The 17555-nt window shown below is 37.9% G+C and overlaps 1 protein-coding gene across 16 annotated transcripts in view; it reads left to right on the top strand.

The window, feature by feature from the left end:
- LOC112573633 (serine-rich adhesin for platelets-like) overlaps positions 1 to 17479 on the top strand; it is a 44928-nt gene extending 27449 nt beyond the window's left edge. For 10 of the 16 annotated variants that reach the window (XM_025254171.1, XM_025254172.1, XM_025254174.1 and 7 more), the window contains exons 6-13: positions 86 to 265; positions 1444 to 1476; positions 4332 to 4419; positions 4975 to 5124; positions 5807 to 6019; positions 6427 to 6627; positions 8117 to 8221; positions 12267 to 17479. In XM_025254171.1, coding sequence (XP_025109956.1) covers positions 86 to 265; positions 1444 to 1476; positions 4332 to 4419; positions 4975 to 5124; positions 5807 to 6019; positions 6427 to 6627; positions 8117 to 8221; positions 12267 to 12338 — 1042 coding nt within the window. In that variant the 3' untranslated portion in view covers positions 12339 to 17479. Of the gene's footprint in view, positions 1 to 85; positions 266 to 1443; positions 1477 to 4331; positions 4420 to 4974; positions 5125 to 5806; positions 6020 to 6426; positions 6628 to 8116; positions 8222 to 9448; positions 9493 to 9996; positions 10022 to 12266 lie in introns of all 16 variants that reach the window. The other 6 variants (XM_025254183.1, XM_025254182.1, XM_025254187.1 and 3 more) reach the window with 6 other exon arrangements.
- The last annotated feature ends 76 nt before the right edge of the window (positions 17480 to 17555 follow it).

Below are 17555 nucleotides of genomic sequence, written 5' to 3' on the forward strand. Positions count from 1 at the left end.
CACAGTCTGTTTACCTGATTTGAAACTTATTAGCAGCTGACCTAATCTGTATGACCCATAAGCAGTGTACAGTTTGTGCTGCCAGAACTGGCTCCAGCTCAGAGGAGAACAGCGAGTCTGAGTCTGAGGCTGAGTCCACTACCAGTTTCGAAGAAGGCTCTTATGATGGCCGTGAAGGGGACATCACTTACCAGTGTCATGATGATGAAGTCATAGCCCAGAGGTTGCCTGGTGCTAGGATGTATGACCAGAACATCAGAGAGACGTAAGTAGCCATTGCAGTGGTGTTTGTCTGCAGTTTGAAAGCAGGAACAACAATAAGTATATATTAGGGTGGATAGTCACACAGCTGCATTGTTGTGTGTGTTGTTTACATTCCCTGAGAAGATGAGGGAAACTTTATCTGTGAAGTACAAGGGTTTCATGACCTACTTGAAGTCGCACAGCCTAAGCTCTGTAGCTTGGTGGTTAACTTTGTTGACTTTTGAACAAGGTGACTGGGAAATTCCCCATGCCTATCCAGATGGTACCTGATTTATCAGAAGAGGTAATGGTGAAGTGAGAGGATTGGGCTCCACCTTCCACATTCTGTATCCTAGACTCTGTGCCACATAGATTATTTCCCTTACAATCTAACCTATGGCTTTTTTTTTAAGCTCTCGGTTCTAAATGTTGTTTTTTTTTATATATATATACGGCGTCTTTGGTTGATGACCCAAGTTAGTCATCAGAATGAACTGGTGATATTGTTGTCCATAAAATGTATTGTATAGTCTTACAGCTCAGTGTTTGTAGTGCACTAGTCTAGGCATTCCAAGTATCTGTGATGCTAGTCCAAAAAGTCTGAAGCTCAAGCAGGGAAATGACCTTCAGGTTAAACAAGCAGGTTGGGGCAAGAAAGCAGTATCCTCTATCATCAGGTCTAAGTCTCGACGCTTAGTTTGAGGTTTGGCAACATTGTCATCGTATTAATAATGTGTGTTCTTGTGTCATTTAAAAAGTGTCACAAGATTCAGTAATTTATAGTACTACAGAAAACATATTGAAAAAAGATTTACACATTTTTTATATTTGCCTTCATTTACCTTCAGTGACCCGATGACCATTTTCATGGTCAGGCTGACCAGAACTTTTTCAGAACTCTTTATAATGGAGGGCAGAAGAGTGGTCCATCACATGATGTCTGCATTTGCATCATGGTGATCATGGTGGTTAATGGTGTGGAAAGACTTTCACTTGATGCGAAAGGATGGCAGCCTGTTATAAAATAGTTATTTGGTTAGGGGATAGGAACTTAATAATATTTTGAAGTGGCAGGGGAAGACAATATTCCTGTGACAATTTTGGTAAGATGCTTATAGTTCTTTGGGGTTTTCCAGTTGTTTAGGTATCAAATAAAGCGTTCTCAAAAGTATCAAAAAGCGTTCTTTATTGTCTGCCTAGTTCTATGCAGAAGTCATCACAAAGACAAGGGAGGTGAGACCTTTCATAAATGGGGCTCTGGTCCTTTCCTGGATCTGCTGATAAACATGCGCTATGCTTTGTTTTTAGTTATTTTCATTTTGCTGATTTATATCCATATTTATAATTTTTCACTCAATGTTTGATTTTATTCTTTCCTGCTCCGTGTTGGTTTCTGTGCATGAGCTGGAGATAACAGTTGGTACATTTCAACACACACTGTGCCGTGTATGCAGAAACTGAAATCTGTAGAATAAGTTAATTATGTTATCATGTACTCATTTTTTTCACCAGTGACTAGGAACATAATTGCTGCATTTAAGTGCTTCAGACCATTATGATCATTATAAAACATTGACCTGAAACAGTAGAACATAATTTTATGTTTTTGGAGTTGTCTGTTGCTTGTGCAGCCTGTGCACATTGTGTGTTCAGATGTTTTCATATGCTGTATAGGATATAGGAATTCTTCACTTAGAGATACTAGCCGATTGCTGAAAGTAACCAAGTAATTGTTAGCATTCAGGTGCTGAAAATAGCAAAATGTCAGCCTGCAGTACATATCCGGAATATGTTATTTTGATTATGAGGGATAGGTTGGTTATGTTTTTGTGCGGGGGTGGAGAAGGAGGGGTAGATAAGTTTTAGAGGGTGAGGTAAAAACTAATTAGGCTAATGTTTCTTGAACTCTGATGTGCTTACACTATTTTGAAACAGCAGTGTGTTTGTGTGTCTGCATGTTCATGCATGCACACACACACATATAGCTCTTGTGAATAGCGGAATCTCTAGGAGTTTAAAGTGATTAGCTTTGCGTACTAATTTCTCCCTGTGGTGGCCATGAAAGTTATTTTGTGCACTGCTTTTTGTCTGCTGTATATGCTGCCAGACCTTTCTTTATTTCTTTAAATTATTGTATCTTCAGCCTCAGTAACCTTGACATCTACTGGGGAATTCCAGCATTGTATCAGCCATCATGATGTAAAACTTAGGTATCACAGAGGCCTGGGGTGGAGAGGATTGGTATGAAAGAAGAAAGGGAAGAGGATATTATTAAAGATAGATCTTGATTGTCCATGCTGTTCCAAGGATTCCCTGTGGCTTATGAAGAATAAAAAATTCAAATAACATTGGGTATTGGGTAGTTAGGAATAATTCTCATCGAGCTTGCTGTGATTCAGTTTGAATGCAAGACCATGGGCAGAGGCACAGTGACAAGTATTTATCAGCATTACACCTGTGGCTTTTCAGTTATTTATCAAAATTACACCTGTGGGTTTTCAAGTATTTATCAGATCATACGTCTGGATTTTGAAGTAGTCATCAGGAACAATTGTGGGTTTTTAATTATATTCATCATAAACATACCTGTGGGATTTAAGTTTTATTTTCCAAGATCAGAGAAAGAGAAGTAGGAGATTAAAAGCATCAGCTGCCAAAACTATCAGAAACAGAAAAAAATGAGACAGAAAGCAGTTCTAGAGTCCACATTCATACTACAAGTGTTTTAGAATGAGGCAAAACAGAGAACTGTTGGTTGTATCATGTGTATGGGCTTCCATCCAAAGGACACACAAGTGAGAACTTAATTGTTGTATCTAACTAAAATATTTTTGTTTTGGGACAGTAGATAGTGCATGCCACTATATTTTGTTGCAGTACATTGCCAACATTTTTTTTTATACAGATGGCATTGAATCGACACAAAAGAAATGCTACAGAAGGACTAATTGCGTAAAACAAAATTATCTTATAAGTAATAATAGTCATACTTTGTCATCTATTGCATTTGATCTGATACAAAGTTTTTCTTCATGCTGGCTTTTGATTTGTGATTCTCTTATTGAGCAAGCACTTCTTTAAAGAATACAACCTTTGGTGCCTGCTTTGAGTCAGTTAAACAGCTTGCATCTTTTAGATGGACATTTGTGTAGTATTTTGATGCTTTAACGCAGCTACTAGAAGTTCATTAAGGCATTGCGAAGACAAAGACAGACTGACAATTACAAGAAGACACCATTGCTTTTCTCCAGAGCATAATTTCTGTCAGCTTTACCTGTGCATTGATTTATTAGCAGATATGGCTTGCAGTTCTAAACACCTAAAATAGTGTGACCCTTACTACTCAGAGGCAAGGAACCGAAACTAACAGTAGGTAATAGAAGCCCAAGTGCAGTATTTCTGCAAGTCATGTATTTAATTGTTTAAACTTGTCGATTAAAAAAAAGATATTTTTACAATCTGTAAAATATTTTAAATGTGTAGTTAAACTTGGGAAAATTGTGATTTGACTGTAACACCTTTTCACACTCATAGTGAAAAAGTTATTGAGGTGGTGTGTTCTTGATACATGCTGATGTGCATATGAGCTGCCTCAATGTGCTTGCTCATTATTGTTTTGTATGTAGAGGGGTGAGGTTGCTTCATTGATTTTAGTCAAATTATGTTAAAGGCTGTGTTCTCAGTATGTAGGTGGTGTGCTTTTGAGATGACATAGGGGACATTTCTTTCCTCTTCCCTTTTTATTTAAGCTGTGATGCTTTGAATGGGAGCCTTTGCAGACTGTCGTTCATCATGTTCTGATGCCACGATGACCATTATTTCTAGAATGAATAAACTTTATTGTTAGTACAATGATGAATATTATTTTGAATGCTGTGATGATTATTTTTAGTGCCAAGATGACTATTATTTAAGCGCACTGATGAGTATTATTTCTTGTGTTTTTTATCAAAAGAGAAAGTCTTCAGCATCATTTGCCAGATAAAAAGTGTTCATTGCATGAGAAGCTATGGAGCACATTATCAGATGATTGAATTAAGATTTTTGTCTGACAAGCCTGGCCTCCACTTTGTTGCTGCTTGTGGCAGGTATGAACTGAGCGGAGAGATGCAGCAAGCTTGTGATGTTGTAGCTACATACCTTGTGGACTCCACCAAAATACAGACCAAGCAGCTGGTGAGTTTGGTGTCTCATTCTGGCATTCTGATTGATGGATGCTGGCGACTGTTAATTTGTATGTCAGCATGGAGCTCTTCATTACATTATCACTTCTGTCTCTGTGCTCACTGACAGAATTAAATGTCCTAGAATCAATCCACTGCATTTCAAAGCTTTAGGTGAGAGAAAAGATTCTTCTTGACAGGTTGTCGTAATTGATCCCTTAATGTGTTTTTGTTCTTAGTCCTGACCAGGAAACTATTTTTGGATGACTTTATTGCAAACACCCTTGCAACCTTATTAAATAGGCAAAATCCTAGTTAATTTTCTTGTGTTGATGGTGAGAATTGTCACTAGCAAATCTTTTGAGAGGTAAATGCTGTATCTTGTGTACGTGAGGGTAAGTAAAATGCAAGTTTTATTACAAGCAGGTAAGTAAAATACACCTTAGCTGGAAACTGTTGCAGTAGCTGCAACCATTAAATGTTACTTTCCTTGGTCATGTAGTGTTTCTTACGTGTGGGCTTTTTCTTTGCTTAAGCCTTTAACTCTGACGTGTGCATTTTTGTGCAGAATGCCAGCATGTCAACTGTGCAGGCAGAGTGGTTTCGTGTGTCTAGCCACAAGCTTTCCAGCAGTCACCAGGTTGAAGATTATCTCTCGTCCATCAACGAAATCTCCCATCGCCTGCTGGAGTATGTTGTCAACTTAGTGGACACCAATGTGAGTTAGCCTTTTCCATAATATTTCTAAGGCATTAAAATTGTGAACAATATACACACTCTCCCCTAGGAAGCACAGCAGCTTCGTGATAACACTCAGCTGCTTAAAATTTTGCAAAACAACACAAAAAAGCAGAGAAGGGGTTGGAGAGATGCATGGAGTCATTACAGTTGCTGTCACAAGGCATTGCAATAAAATATCTTATCTTCCATGTTTGAAATGCTTGACCATGACATGCTGCTAAGCTGACTTATTTTTTTCACATTCAAAACACAGCCCTTCTCTGGTTCCAAAGCTACCTTTTCAAGCGATCCCAGGTCATCATCATTGATACCTGTTCCTCCCAACCATTCCCAGTCCTCTGTGGCATTCCCCAGGGTCGTCTACACTTTCTATAAGCAGCCGCTGTCCTTGGTCATGAGCACTATGATATCCATGGGCTTCACTGATGACAAGCACTCCTTGTTTTCATTCTCTGGCCTCAGTGTCTGGAATGCCTCACCCCTTTCACTTCATACAGTGAAGCTTTAAAGTTTGGTTTTAAGAGCTTTGTCATTTGTTGCTAATACCTACAATAACTGGTGGTCTGATCCTTTTCTTATCATCATTGTCATCGTTATCATTATTTTCTGCAAGTAGTTTGTGCTGTTTATCATCCTATTAACATTTTTTTATTTTACAGGGCAATGCTGCAATCCACTACAGTGTGTCCCACTGCAATTTTGAAATTGTAGGACTGCTGTTGGACACAGAGGTATGTGATGTTAAGCGACCCAACAAGGCAGGCTACACACCTGCCATGCTTGCGGCACTGGCCTACGTGCAGTCAGACGAACACCGTGAAATCATCCGCAGACTCTTCTCCTCCAGTGCCATCAATGCCCAGGCAGCACAGGTAGGCTTCTTTCGCACTCACTCTCTCACCTGTTGTTACAGATATTTGATGCATGTGTCTTCCATATCTGTTTCCTTTTGAAAGTTGCACTCCCTTTTCCTACAAGGTCTGCTGGGTCCTATCAGGTTGGATCACTATCAAAAGAGGGAATGCCTGTTCTATGGCACCTAGCAATAACATTTTCCTACTTCTTGTATTAATATGATGTATTAATATTATAGTATTTAATTACTGTATATATATATAAACATGATGTGCTTGCATGCCTGTGTGTAAAGCACCTCAAATCTGGCTGAGGCTGGAAAAACGCGCTATACAAATGTGCTATTTATTATTAGTATTACATGAATACAATCACTTATCGACAACATTCTTTGTGACTTCAGATCTCTGTTTTTCTTTTCCAGACAGGGCAGACTGCTCTGATGCTTGCAGTCAGCCATGGTCGAGCAGACATGGTGCGTTTGCTTCTACAGGAGGGCGCAGACTGCAACATCCAGGACTTTGATGGCTCAACAGCGCTCATGTGTGCTTGTGAGCATGGCCAGACAACCATTGTACAAATGCTACTGGCACAGGCTGACTGTGATGCTAACCTTACAGATAATGTGAGTATTGGTCCCTAACTGTCACAAGATTGTACGTGTCTGCATCTAAATGACTAGGTAGCTCAAAACTCCCTGCTTTAATTTTAAATAGGAAAAGTTTATCTAAAATGTGGTTTGTGGTGTGTGCGTTCCTCAGTTATTAAAATACATGTGTTTTCAGCTGGTCTGTGCTTGACTTGGTATCATGCATCATCATAGTGTCAGTGAAATATCTTGAAATATTTCAAGCAGCTGTGGCTTATTATTTTTTTTATTCTGGTGCAAAAAATAAAATGCAAAATGAAAAGTCATCCAAATCAGGCACTGACCTGTTCACAGCAGTTTCACATATTATTTGTATCTTCTGCTTGCTATCCTCCCTGCACTGACATCAATAATGCATGTAGACATGATGTATTCAAAGCATTAGCATGCAACCAATACATTTCTATACATTGCTGTATGTGTATATAGTAATCTGCCACAAGCACTTTACATTACTTTTCTTTATTAATCTTTGTTAGTAGAAAGCTCTACAACAGCATACAGTGCACAAGTCTGATCTCTGTATCAGTGCAGTAACTTCATCTATAGCTATAATGTGAAAACTATTGTGATTAAATTACCATTTCTGCAATTAGCTGATAAAGGAGAACCGAGTTTACTGTAAAAGGAACAGGAGTCTGTTGAACAGTCTGTGTGACTGCAGTGAATGGTCTTTGTGATGAGAGTGAATGGTCTTAATGAGGGCAGTGAGTGGTCTGTGTGAGGGCCTTTTGTTTGTTGACTAGTTGTAGCTCAGTCTGACTGCCCCATTCATCCTAGGAAAGAGAAGTGCAAAGTGGCAGCCATTGAGCAAAATGCCTCAGTAGCAGTTTAGAACGAAGCAACATTTTTTCAAACAGTTTACCAGTTAGCTGCAGCTTAAGTCTTGTTTTTCTACCAACACATATCAAGAGGCATGAATTTCCTTTTATGGGTCTTTAGTAGGTCATAAATATTCACATAGAATATGGCCTGCTTTGTCCATAGTTTAACAGATTAAAGTGTTTGTCTGTACGTCAGCATGTCTGTTGTGGATAATCTTGATCTAGGTCAGAGATCTTCCCATGACAACATTTAAGCTCCTCTGGGCATGGAGATTTTGCTCTGCTTTGCCACCTGACTTGTCTTTCACTGTGAACTTAGGAGTATTTGTCTTTTAGTGGAATTCAGCTCTGAAGCTACTGAACTTAACAGTCTGTCAGAAAATTAAAATATGGACATTGGTGTCTGGAATGTAGGATTGGCAGCACTGTTAGACATTCAACTTAATACTTTGCTGTGACCGCAGTTTCCAAACCGGACTTTGCAGGCTTACCATTGGATATGGGAGAGGGAGGGTGGATTTTAGACACCAGTCACCCATCTTGTTAGAACATGATGGCACCTGCATGTTGTGTTGCTTGGCCTTGTTGATGTGCTTATCTGTGTGTGTTCTGCCTGATTGTTGTGACCACACCCTGAGCAGGAGAACAGCAGTGCCTTGTCTGTTGCTATGGAAGCTGGCCACAAGGACATTGGTGTTATCCTTTACAAGCATCTTAATTTCTCCAAGTCTGCAACGAGTCCAGGTGTAAGTTTTTTTTTTCTGATTTTTTTTTTTTATCCTTTCTGAAATGGTGGTGTTTCTCATGGCAAGAACTTGGTACAATGGCTAGAACTGTAGTAGAGTCACATGATTTGAAATGGTATCCTCATATAGAGGAAGATAAAGAAGAATGGAAATGCCATGTTTGATTTAACAGATGGGTTTTATTTGATGCCAGATATTTGGCTTTCAGGATCTAGTTAAATAATTCTGTGTTAATAATAAAGCTTACATAACACAGCATCACAATTTTAAAAGGTGTGCTCACCATGTTTAAAAAATATCACAATTGGAGAGAATTAAAAATGTTTAGAAAATGTGAAGTGGTTAGGAGAAGGAGATTTCGAAGGATACAGTTTTGGCACAGCGCACACACTCACTGCAGATTATTCTTTTACTCAAGTTAATACTAAACAACAACAGGTGACAATCTTGATCCAAGACAGCTCTCCTTATGAGGATTGACACAACTGAACACCTTTTCTAAACTCTGAACTTGTGAAAAGGATTGTCTTGTAACACATGACAGCCTGGCTAAAGTATGCTTTCTGTTTTGGTAGATTTGCATATAACATTAAACAACTGTTAAATACTTATTGACGAAAATGTGCATTTGATATAGCATGTCTTAATCCCGTGATTGGGACTCATATGCATGTTGATGTATACGAGCAATGCTTACATGGAAAATATATTAATATTACATTACTACTAAAGTGAAATCAACTGTTTCTGCACCATTTTTCTGCCTGTTGTTAAAACAATGTACCTGCACAAATGGGTTTTACCCTTAAATTTGTATGAGATGTATAAAAACATAGCTTTTTGGCCTTTTTCTGCTTGAGTTTATCAATTTTTAATGACAACCCATTCAGCTCATCTAAAAAATCAGCGATTTTTCTGAATATGTTCCTTCAGAACTTTATAGTACATATGTATATATTTTTCATGCATGTAAATGCACATGCACATGTTTGTGTGCATGCAGATACCTACAAATGTTTTATACATTTATTTTAAATGTATGCTTCATATTTGATCTGTTTAGTTTGTAGTTGCAAAGTTCTGGGGCTGCAGTGCATGAGTTAAGTTTGGTTTGAGCTGAAGCTGCCAACATTTGTTTTGCAGAAAGTTATGTTCTGTTGGATTTCCTGTGCTTGTTTTTATCTGTGTCAACCATATGCATGCTGTCTGTCTGTCTCTCTTTACCAGGGTTTTCAGAAAAAGAAAAAGGGCAGCAGTTCCCCTACTCCGAGGTAAATAAAATCTCTTTTGCTTTGTATTGTTTGTGTGTCTTGCTTTCTGATAGCATGTGTTTGGTGATAGCTGTCTTTTCCACAGTGAAAGTGTATTATGGGATTAGGTTATTTTTTTTTTTTTTGGGTTATATTTTTTATTTAGGCTCCCTCCAGGAAGTGTTTGTGGTTGCTGCTATTCTTGCAGTTAAATTTGTTTGTTGGAAATAGTAGGGGAGCCAGATTATTTCAAGAACGCTTTTAAAAATAAGGGCTATAGCTTGTTGGGAGAGATATCTGTCCACTGAACAGATTCTCACACATCCGCAACCATTTGATAGCTGAGTGTGTAAATGCATTCTCACAGAAGCTTCACAATTTGAAGTTTTCTATTTCTCTTTTTTTCCCATTAAGAGACATTTCTGTTAAAGGGATCTCTTCAGTACTTTGTACTGTAGTCAGTCCACAAGTGATAAGAGTTGTCGGAGAAGGTAGTTCTTTAAACTATGTTATCTTTGTTTGCAGTATATAGAGGTTTCACAGCTGACAGGTTTGACAGAATTTGCTGCATTTTGTATCACACTTATCGTAGTTCACTGAATTGTAGAAATTACATAGCATCACATTTCTTTGTAAGCTTTCTAGCTTACGTCTGTATCACTCTTACATTCTATGCACCATATTTACTTATCATTTTATTAATTAAACTTTTTTAGCAAGCTTGTAGTTTTGTAAATTTCTTGTTATCATTGTATCAGCTTGAAGCATATACACCAGGCTGGTATAACCACAGATGGCTGTTTTGCATAATGATTTCACCACTTTCTGCTGTTCTGAGAAACTTTCATGTGCTTGAAACCTTGAATGTAGTTCTGCAGGTATATCAGAAAACCATATTCTGCAGGTATATATTAGAAAACAGACCTGTAGATCTCAAGTAAAGAAAGTATGAGCTATAGCTGTCTTGCAAAAAGAAGACAAAAAGAAAATAACCCGTATAGTGTGGGAGATATGTTCTTACTGATTCATATACAGATTCATACATTTTAGAGGCAAATACCTTGATGCGTTTGATCAGTGTGCATTCATTGTGTTAATCCTGTTACAAATATCACAAGCTGTTGAATTAATGTTACAAAATTAAAACATGGACACAGATAAAAATAACAGGCATAACATAACATTGAAATAAATAGATAAATAATAATTACCAAATAATTTTTTTAAATGTTAGAGTTTTTGCGTTTTCTTTGCTGAAAAGTACAGAAGGATAAATTGCAGGCACCTTACACTCAGGGAGATGTTTGCTTATGAAAAATGATACACATTACTATTTTAGATTCTTTCCTTCATGCATGATGTTGATATAAACTAGCATGGATTTGCATTAAAATTACACAGTGTTAGTTTCAAATGGCAAGGCTACAGAAACTGGTATTTCTTAACCAGTAATGGCTTGGTGATTTAGATCAAGAGGTAGGCATTTACTGACAAGGTTGAGAAGCTGCAAGTGACCCAGGTAAAAGAAAGATGTGACTCCAGCAGCCAGACCCTCAGCAGTGCTTTAGTCTGACAGTCGGCAAAAGAGGCTTCTGTCTGTGGTGTAGCATCGGCTAACAAGTAACACTCGCTGCAGGCTTATGGTGCTGAACTGTTAGCTAACATTTGTTCCTGAAGCTTGGGTTTTATGAAGTCTTTTAAAAATGTCACTGGTCTCATGATGCTGGCTTTGTTTAACTGCTGAACTATGCTTCTCAAATTTTATAAAAACATCAGAACTTACCATCCTTTTTGGTGGGGGAGACAGAACTGATGAGTATTCAGCTTGTTAATCTCTTCTGCTTGTAGCAAAACAGCTAGTAAGCAGTGTGTGGAGCAGTTAGTGTTATTTTTCAAAGTGTGTGCAATTGTATAATTTTATCTAAAATTTTACAGACCGGAGCTTTATCTGTGTGGCTGCATGCGTTTCAGGAGATATGTTCCATCATCACCACCTCCTTAACACATTGATGCTGTTTATCCATCAGTTTGTTGTTGTTTATATGTGTGTTATCATGGTGATTTTTGTTGACACAGTGTCTCAACTCCTCAGATATTTTTGTCTAAGCAAATGTCTAAATTTCCTATTCTTGTCAAAACAAATTTATCTGCTCCTGAGACGTTCTGCTTATCACAGAGTTGCATTTCATACCAGTTGTTACATGTTGGTACTGTTTCTATAGAGTTGTTAAAACAGCTGACACCAACAGTAATTCTTTGTCAAGTGAGGGCTGATAAAAGATGTATACTTGATCCAAGACATGGGGCAGGATGTAGACAAGATTTGTTGGTGGAAGGGGTGTGGGGAGAATGTTGTATACATGAGTGTAGGGTAGGTGGGATAGTCTCCTTGTAAGAGATAACATGTTTATTTATATTATTATTTACTTGAAAGGAGGGCATTAGCTATGTGGGTAAATGTGTTTACATGTGGAGACTTACATTGTACATTTGAAGACCCAGTGTTATAATTTAGTGTTGTGGATGATGAATGCTTTGAAATGCACTTATTTGTATGACCTGGTTTGTATACTGGATATGCAGCATCTGCACTTTGAGAGTAATGCTAGAAGAGGTTCACAGAATCGGCATAACATGTTTCCACCAAACGTCAACATTTCAGAAGTGATATGACATCAGTAGTTAAGGTTGGTGGGGTGGTGTGGTTAAGACAGAGTGTTTAGAACAATTTTGCTGACTCAATAGTTTACAAACGATGAAAACACCTTGTTACTTCTTGGCATTTTTTTTGGCAGGCACCTGATCCACTAGGCAGTGTGTTACACTCCATGGATGCAGAACGAGTGGTGCAGGAGACAGAGCTGTGAGGGAAACACTGCCATTACACTCGCTTCTACCTACAGCATTCTGCCGACAGCAGTAGCACTACCTGCTGTAAAGAGGGCGAGAGAAGAGGGCAGACCTTGCAGCTGTGTCTTTGGGCAACCAGTAGCATTGTTGCTAAATGCAGCCAGCATTATTATTATTATAATTATTATTACTTTATACTTATTTGTGTTATTGAGTAGTAAGGATAATATTGTAAAGCATCATCATTGTAGGGAGGGGATCTATAGAGAAACTTCTGACCACCTCAGCCCACAAAGCCAAGTCAGATCTTGATGTGGAGGGGCAACTTTTTGATTGTGCTTTGGTCTCGACAACATCGAAGCCTGAAAAGTGGTCTTTAGCTACTGACTACTTTGGGAATGTTTTTTTCAGCATTCATACTTTAGTCAGTGCATAATACCATGCAAATACAAATAATGGCATGCTTTTCGCTGGTTTGTTATTGTTGAAGACATAAAAGATGTCTCCTTATATTTACTGTATACTTGTCTCTTGTTTGCATACATTGCTGCTGTCTATTCTACCTCCACATTCAGTGTGATCAAGGTTTCATCATGCATTTAGCAATATAGTTTGCAGTCATACAAGGGGTGTTACCCAGACAGTACTGTTTCTTACTCCTATGCATTTATATGTGCCTTTAGCGATGATTTTATGCAAATTAGGAATCTGGACTGGGCACTTTTATGTGCTTCATGTTTTGATGCCGTTTTCTGACATTCCCTGTTGACTTGGCTTTGGTATGTTGTAACTGTTATGAATGCAGTAGTTTATTACCAAGGGTTAACATTCCTGATACTGTTATGCACTGTTTCATAGCGTGGTTGAATTATTCTCTGCTTGAGGTTGTGTTATTTTGAGCCTAGAGTTGTGATGTGGCCTTTTAAAACATATTTTTTATGCACGAAGCAGCTTTTTTATACATTGACTAGCAGTAAAATAAGGTTTTCCTTCATTTGTAAACCACGCTGCAATCCAAGGGCTTTCAGTTCTAACATAAACTAAGACTTTCAACATTTTAACACAAACATCCATTCTTGTTTTTTAAGTACACCTATTTCCATGTATATGCTAGTTTTTATGCACACCTGTGTAGCATGTTATACTTTTGTATTATCTTTTAGCCTCCCCCAAAACTCCGAGTTGTGCTTTGTAGCCAACAAAGCAAATAGGGTACAAATTGGCTAGAAGAGCTCATACATTTACTGTTCATACATATTCTTGCGTCTTTGGTAAGCATCCATGTTCACGTTTTAGAACTCGCTAGATCCACATTTGTGGGTGATTATGTCTTCACATGCTACTGCGGTGCTTTCTTCTTTTGTGGTTCATGATAGTTTTGGTTTACTTTGATGTTGTAACATTGGATTGTTGTAATCTATTTTGTGAACATTCATGTTCCTGGCACAAAGGCAAAGCATCTTCACCTGTTGATGACATTTTTCTGTGCAGCTGTTTTCCATAGTGTATTGATTTTATTTATTGAGCATGCCATGTATGATGAGTGGTTTTAATTTTTTTTAAATTGTACAGTGGTGCCTCGGCAATCAACAACAATCCATTGTGTAAGGCTGGTCAAGTGCCAGTCAGATCAAGTGTCGAGTACCTTTTCCACCCATAACAAATGATGTAACTGTAACTGGTTTTAGCCTCAACCAGTAGCTAACTACCTTGTGTTATTCAGAGTATTTTATAGTATGGCATGTATAAAATGATGGGTTTGTTTCTGCCTGTTTTTTGTTTCTCCACATTAGTAATAATCCCTCTCATCCACTATTTAAGACCTTTGTTATCACTTTCACTCCTTTTGCTTTGTCTGGCACTGTAATGGCCTCGACTTAACCCTGCCGTACTGAATGGCTAATTCAGACACACTTATGTCACATGTGTATTCATGCTGGCAACAATTTCTTTTGCTAATTCATTTGTCATTCTTACTGTTTTCCTCTACTCAAAGCATCAGAACATTTCTTGAGTGACATGATGACGGTATGGTATATATGCATAAAAATATATTTTTAAAAGAAAGATATCAGGAACACAAGCACCAGGACAGGTCTTTACCGATTGAAATCAACATGCAAAGTGACCATGTCCCCTTTATTTTCCGCAAAGTGGAACAGGTAAGGTTTTAGTACAATGAGTTCTGAGCAAGTGGTTGAGCCGAAACAGAATTTGAGGACCATAATGTCGAGTGCCGAGATATCACTGTACCATGCATAAAACTCTATAACCTAGGCAAGGGTGGGCCTCAAGTGTAGATATTAGACATTCAGCAGTCGCATAATGGCTTTGATTGATGTTTGTGAAGAATCTGTATTATTTGAAGCTATAGCTGTGGCTGTGCATCATGTGGAGTCAAACATCACAGAGTGTAACATATTGAGCTGTAACTGCAACAAATAAAATGAATGTAGTAAGTTATGGACGAGGGGGAAGGGAGGAAGAGAATGAGTGTGAGGGATCATTAGCACTGTTGTCTCCAATGTGAATCTGTAAAAGCATTCGTTGACTCTTCCTATTGTATGCAACACATCTCTGCCTTCAGCTTTGCCAGTAAGGCACCATGGGTAAAATTTAAACCCATTAACAAGGTAGTCTTGCAGACTAACACATCGAGAAAAATGAGCAGGAATGAAGTCAGCAATTATTGATTTAGTTGGTTTTTAAAAATTGTTCTTTTGGAGGCTTGTATCTTATGGAGTACAGAATTGCATTTCTTCCATGGCAAATGCATTGTCAGGCAGTCCAGACAGTTTGCTCTGACTGTGGTAGCAGGAAGGCAGGACAGCCAGGTCAAAAATGTAGAGTAATGCATCTGCGTAAGATGTACAGGTGCATACATATAGAATAAATTCATATACTCTGAAGTCTTACAAGCACTAGTTTGTGCTTCCAAAGGCACTTCATGAGTATTTGCAAATATATAATATATATGCACACACACTTGTTATGGAACATATAAAAAGCTTCTTTTGCTTGCTAGTTTTTCTCCTTGTGGGCTATTTTCATGTAGAACAAATAGTTTTCTAACATCAACTTTTTTGTTATAGCATAGTTTGCACAGGAGGTGGAGAATATAATGCGCACCAAGCATGCAAACATACCAAATATGCATGACCACAGTCTGTAAATTGGGAAATCTCCAAAAGTATCAGCTTTAATCATCACAACATGTTTTCTGCTGTAGACATTGAATAAATGTCTACTTTGAACATTTTCTTTTGCCAGCAAAGTTCTAAATGCATTTTGTATATCTGTTTTAATGTTGGGATTAAACAAAATTACTTGAAAAAGCAAAATCAAACTAAAAATAAACAAGAAATTGGATTGTACATCATCCCTCCATAACAAATATGTCATAGTTACCATTTTACCCATCAATATGGCTTTCATTATTTAATGTTATTTTATTCCTATTTACATATAAGAAACTGCAAGATATATTCCTCTTAAGCACTAGATCATATAAAACTGTATCAGCAACAATTTCCTATATATGCATGCCTTATCGTGGCACAGGGTCTTTGCATTTCTTCTACATGACAAGCAGAGCTGGTCATGACAGGAGCACGTTGCTGGAGTATTGTGCATAATCGAGAAAAAATACTGAATTTAATGTACATCAGGGCTGGAAGACATTTTGTGCTGAGTTTTACAGCGAGCTATCTTGCCGGATAGCCAAGTGGTTAGGGCACCGCTTCAATGCTAGTGTGGCACATCGATTTCACCCAGTGAACCCAGCTGTCATGAATGTGTATCTAACTCCATAGAGGATTTAGGGAAAGGTAAAGCAGTGAGAGGGTGCACAGATTGGCAGCACCATCTTATAAAACTGGCTCTGCAAAAGGTGTGGTCTCTGATACCTCACCCCCACTTTCCACCATTTCTTCATGTTTTTAAAAAATGAGGAAATGATCTTTACCTTTTGCCATCCAAGATGCTGCTTGTAAACTTCCACCTTATGTGATTATTGGTGGCCATTTTTCATGGTAATTGAGGTTTTCTAAAATGCTAGTGTTCAGGAGAGCTAATGGAAGTTTTTCTGTTAATTCGGTGCTGGTTCACAGCGGGAATGCTGTTTGCTAGAATACTAGGTGTAGGCTTTTTTTTCTCAGTGCTTATGCTTTCAATCAGGGACTAAAGTGTATCTTTTCTTGTTTCTTTGATATTCACTTTCTAGAAGCTTTACACATGAAGACACAAGAAGGTTGGATAGTAGCTGGCATCAGTTTTCTGGGTAAAGGGGTTGGGTCTTTTTCTTTTTTTTTCTGTATGTGTGTGCTGTGATTAAGTACTTTTCAGTTTTGGGGGTGATGGCTCATACCTTTAGTAAAGAAATACATTGAAGAGACAGAAAAATCTGTGCCATTCCAGTATTGTTTTTCCTAACTGTTGCTGTCACTGTGGGACGATATTAGCACTTATGATAAATAATGATGAATGTACTTTAACAGGCAGGCTACAGTAAAATTGTCAAAATACTTGCTAGATAAGGGCAAAATTTTTATTAGCAAAGAGAGCACAGAATAAGTGAGACTTTTGGATAGGCAGAGATGCATGGCCAGCTGAATTTTGTCTTGTTTTTATTCGTCAGTCATTCCTGTTGCTGTAAAAATTTATGACATTCCATTTACTTTTTTATGTTTTGTTCTTGTAATGCATAGAATTGCTGTGACATTGTCACTTTTATGTACATTTGTTTTAGCTGTGTTTTGTAATTGGATGCTTTTATTAAATAGGAGCCACGGAGATAATTTTTGATTTGCACTGTGAACAAAATTAACAGTTAATACGAAAAGAGATTCCATAAAGGATGGCCATGCCTAAGCCTGCCTAGAACTGCAGCTGATCGCATGATGCTTGTGTTCTCATGTTCTTGAGGTCCTCATACAGAAATACTGGATGCACATTATTGAACTGCCAGGAAGTGCCTTAGTAGGTGATAGTTCAAGATCAATGGAAAATGAATTCAGTGATGCAGACAAGGGTGGCAGTTTTTTTAAGTAACATTAATGCACATTTCAAACAATCTGGTGATATTTTCCTTGGAAAGGGAGGGTCTAGCATCTGCATTTCTGTATGCAACTTTCTAGCTGTAATAAAAATTAACATTGCACCATGTTTTTCTTTGCACCTTGAATACATGGAACAACTATCTTTTGTAAAATGTACTCATTAATTAATATGATTGA

Source organism: Pomacea canaliculata, linkage group LG10, assembly GCF_003073045.1.
Source record: "Pomacea canaliculata isolate SZHN2017 linkage group LG10, ASM307304v1, whole genome shotgun sequence".
In the NCBI taxonomy this organism is placed as follows: Eukaryota; Metazoa; Mollusca; class Gastropoda; order Architaenioglossa; family Ampullariidae; genus Pomacea; species Pomacea canaliculata.